The sequence below is a fragment of the Penaeus chinensis genome, chromosome 4 (genome assembly GCF_019202785.1).
Source record: "Penaeus chinensis breed Huanghai No. 1 chromosome 4, ASM1920278v2, whole genome shotgun sequence".
Taxonomy (NCBI): Eukaryota; Metazoa; Arthropoda; class Malacostraca; order Decapoda; family Penaeidae; genus Penaeus; species Penaeus chinensis.
The window spans coordinates 17,477,037-17,481,526 of NC_061822.1; the positions used below are offsets into that span (position 1 = coordinate 17,477,037).

Below are 4,490 nucleotides of genomic sequence, written 5' to 3' on the forward strand. Positions count from 1 at the left end.
ATAATGATAATAACAATAATAATACTAATAACAACAATAATAAAATATAATGATAACACTAACAACAATAACAATAATAATAATGATAATGATAATAATAATAACGATAATAATAATAATAATAACAAGAATGATATTGATGAGTGATGATGATGTTCCTAACAGCAATAAAGATCATATCAACATTAGTAATAATAACCAAAATAATAGTAAGAACAAAAATAATAATAATAATAATAATAATAATAATAATAATAATAATAATAAATAATAGCAAAAACGATTAAAATAATAACAAAAAATAACAATAACAATAACAATAATAATAATAATAATGATAACAATAACAAACAAATAAATAAAAATAAACAAAACAAAAAATAAGACGCTAGAGTTATAGAAGGAAAAAGAGAAAGCATTTATGGAGGAGGGGGAGGAAAATAATAATAATAATAATAATAATAATAATAATAATAATAATAATAATAACAATAATAATACGGTGGTATCGGAGAGGCTGAGGCCGAGGAGGAAGACAAGGAGTAGAAAAAGAAGAAGAAAATGCAGAGAAAGAAAAAGAAGAAGAAGAAGAAAAAGGAGAAGGAGGCCGAGGAGGAAGGAGAGCATGAGGTGACGAGGCAGTCGGAGGAGCACGAAGAGGAGAGGGCGATAGAGACGTGATAAAGGCACGCCGCGGGAGGGCGCGCCTGCACTCAGCCCAGAGAGGGAGGGTGGGAAGGAGAGAAGGAGGGAAGGGAGGGAGGAGGAGGGAAGGAGAAAGGGAGGAAGAGGGAGGAGGGAGAGAGGAGAGAAGGAAGAAGGGCGGGAGGGAAGGAAGGAGGGAGGGAAGGGAGTGAAGGGGGTTAGGAGGGAAGTAGTGAGGGAGGAAGGGAAGGGAGGGAAGGAAGAGGGAGTGAGAAGGGTCGAGAGGGAGAAAGAAGGGAGGGAAGAAGGAAGGGAGGGAGGAAGGGAGGAAGGAAGGAAGGGAGGAAGGAAGGAAGAAAGGAAGGAAGGAAGGAAGGAAGGAAGGAAGTAAGGAAGGAAGGCAGGAAGGAAGGACAGGGCCTTCATTCGAGACAGGATGGAGACGTCCTCTAAGTGCCAAGGACGGGGGGGGGGGGGGGTCACATGGGCAACGGTGTCCAAAATACGGATAGAGTTAAGGAGGGAAGGAGAGTGGGGTGAAGGGAGAGGGATGAAAGGAGAGGGAGAGAGGAAGATAGATAGAGAGATAAAGATAGAGTGATAAGTTACCAGATATATAAAGAGAGGGGGGATGGAAGGTGGGAGATAGAGAGGGATGGGAAGGGAGGGAAGGAGGGAGGGAGGAGAGGTAGAGTGAGAGTAAGTTTGTGTTTATTGAGTCTTCCATGTACGTTTACCTTTACCCTCTTTGTGCCTGACAGAGAAGAAAAGACAAAGAGAGGAAGAGAGGAAAGACGAGAGAGAGAGAGAGAGAGAGAGAGAGAGAGAGAGAGAGAGAGAGAGAGAGAGAGAGAGAGAGAGAGAGAGAGAGAGAGAGAGAGAGAGAGAGAGAGAGAGAGAGAGGGGGGGGGGAGACAATGAGTGATGGGACAGGGATGGAGAGGGGAGGGGCTCACGATTGGACAAGACAGCGTTCGAGTCGAGAGCGAAATGTACTCACTGAACAGATTGTGCTTCCGGCGGGTGTTGAGGGTCTCGTACCCCGCCACGTCTGTGTTGCTTGAATAAATGGGCATTGTTGACAACGCAGGAGCAAGCAGATACTCTCTCAACACACACCAGCCCGGCAGGTGGAACCAAAGCAATTGTTTGCAAAGGAAGGCTCACGCACACCACTGGGTGTTGGCCATTGCACGCATCTCCCCCTTACTTCCCTCTTTTTCCATGCTGGCGTTTTTCTGCACGCTTGCACACACGGGGGGCCGTGCGTGTTGCATAGTGGGGGATGCAGAGGGCAAGACAATCCCACGGGCACTGTGACGTCGCTCTCCCGGCGGGAAGGCTATTCTCACCGCGAGGAGAAGGAGGAGGAGGGCTTTTCCCCCTTCAGCAGCACCTTACATTCTCCGAGCGGACTCTCCACTGGGCTCGGGTCGGCATGCTGGAGACGCCATTCGCTCAGCCGGCACCTAGCTCATCGCAGCGGCCGACCCGGGGATACACACGGCAATGGCGCTTCTCCAAGGCATGATCACGACTTTAGCCGCATCCTCTTTCGCTTTCGGGGCTCGCTCCTACAGACACACACTTGCATACACATCACAGCATTTTTTATATTATTATTATTACTATTATTATTATTATATTTTTGTGGAAGCCACTTGGGTTATTCTCCAAGATGAACAACAAGCAATAAAAAAGACGAAAGGAGTGCCGCTTCCTCCGGCTGGCCTCGGTGCGAGCAGGGCGCCAAAGGGACGTGGTTCTTAAAGCACACTCAGGATTGGATTTCCGCCGAGGAGGCCGCCGCGCCACCACTGCATGTCACAGTCCGCGTTCGCCCCCGCCTAGTTACCGGCCTGCCTCCACAGGGTGAGCGACCACGACATCAAGTATTTAGTACGCACATCCCGGGATCGCGCCACGGCCGGGCCCCTCCTCGCCTCGCCGCGGCCTTCCGCTCGCTCTCCTCCGTGGCGCGAGCGAGCCAGCCGCACGCGGGATTTGCGCAGTTGGATTCCTGCGTCAGCGTCCAGGCTCTGGCACACACAACAACAACACTGGACGGGCTCCGCGAGGACTCTTGCTGGCCGGGGCGGCTGAGCGACAGGCTCGGAGACGTCGCGGGAGCGGGAGAGCGGTGTGGGGCACGTGCCCCATGCAGCGGCAGCAGAGGCAGCAGGAAGCAGGGGTCCTGGGCCTGCCTGCTGAGAGCACGTCCATCCGGCCCTCACTGTCCCGAGGTGCGATGGCGAGTACTAACCCTGGGCTGATAGTGGCAGCGAAAGACGCGAGTGCGTGGCGGCATGCGTCCCTCTCCCATCCCTCGCCCGCCCGCCCGCCTTCCGCGACCTGCCTGCTTGCCTGCCCGCCTGCTTGCCTACTCGTCCGCCCGATCCGGCCCTGGGTCTCCACAACAACACTCCACGCTCACATTCTGCCCGCCTTCACTCACATCTCGCACGCGACCTCGCCGCCACGCCCGCACACGCCGCCGCTGTCTCCGGCGACGGCGGCCCCGCGGTGCACTCCCGACGTCGGCGGCGGAAGGGCAAGACGCGAGACGGTGCAGCGAGTGGAGAGGGAAAGGAGCAGAGGAGGAGGAGGAGGAGGAGAGGAGACGCGATGTGTGGCAGCAGCAGCGGCAGCAGCAGAGCAGCAGCAGCGGCAGAGGCAGCAGCGTGTTTGGCCTCACACTACACACCATTGATCTGTTCCGTGGCAGCGGCGCTCCTACACCAGCCTCAGCGCCTGCCCCACACACACACGCGCTCGCACACACACACACAAACACACACACGCACACGCCCTTCCTCCCTCCTTCCTCCGCCACTCCCTGCCACGCCGTCGTCGCCGCCGCCGCCGCCGCCTCGGTGCCCTCCACCTTCATGCCCGGGGCGTCGTCGCGTGCCCCGTCGCCAGGGGGAGGGGGTGGGGCCAAGGGCAGAGCAGCGACGACGACAGAAGCCCGCCTCCTCCTCCGACATGGTGAATGGACCAGCGTGGCTCCGCTCCATTATCGATCACCCGCCCCTCTCGCTCCCCTCCTCATCCCCCTCTCCACCCACCCACCCTCGTCCACATCAACCCTTCCCCATCCACCTCCCGATCCCTCCCCTGCCTCCCCACCCCCTGCCCCAACCCCTTCCACCTCCCTCCCTCCCTACCGTGGTCCGCACCGAAGAGTTCCCGCGTGAGGATGACTACAGCCACGGCAAACGCATGTTCGAGGTGACGGCAAGGAGGCGGCGAGGAGGGCGCACGCGAGAGAACATGAAGAGGCAAGATTCTAACGCCATGAAGCATCACGAAAGATATTTCAAACGAACAAACGGACGCAACCACAAAGCCGGGAAAAAGAGAGATAAACCTAAATAGATTGGTAGGTAGATAGTCAGAGAGAGGGGAAGGGGGAGGGGGGAGGGGGGAGGGAGGGAGGGAGGGAGGGAGGGAGGGAAGGAGGGAGGGAGGGAAGGAGGGAGGGAGGAAGAGGGAGAGGGAGAGGGAGAGGGAGATGGAGAAGGAGAAAGAACGAGAGAACGAAAGATAACGAAAGAGAACGAGATAGATAGATAGATTGGTGGACAGATATATAGACAGAAGGAGAGGGAGGAAGGGAGTAGAGGAATGGAGGGATGGCGGGGAAGGAGGAACAGAGACATAGAGGGAGATAGGAAATGAGGGAGGGAGGGAGGGAGACCGAAAGAGGGCAAGAAAGAGAGGGAAGGAGGAGGAGAGGAAAAGAGGGCGAGTAGGGGGGGGGAGGGAGAGGGAGAGAGAGAGAGGGAGAGGGAAGGAGAAAGCGAATGAGAGAGACATGAAAGAGAAACGAGAGAGCGAGCGAG

The 4,490-nt window shown here is 54.6% G+C and overlaps 1 protein-coding gene across 1 annotated transcript in view; it reads right to left on the reverse strand.

The window, feature by feature from the left end:
- Nucleotides 1–1,868, reverse strand: part of LOC125025089 (protein disabled-like) — a 43,963-nt gene extending 42,095 nt beyond the window's left edge. The window contains exon 1 of the mRNA XM_047613000.1: nt 1,646–1,868. Within this exon, the coding sequence (XP_047468956.1) occupies nt 1,646–1,721 (76 nt within the window). The 5' untranslated portion in view covers nt 1,722–1,868. The remainder of the gene's footprint in view (nt 1–1,645) is intronic.
- Between the last annotated feature and the right edge of the window lie 2,622 nt (nt 1,869–4,490).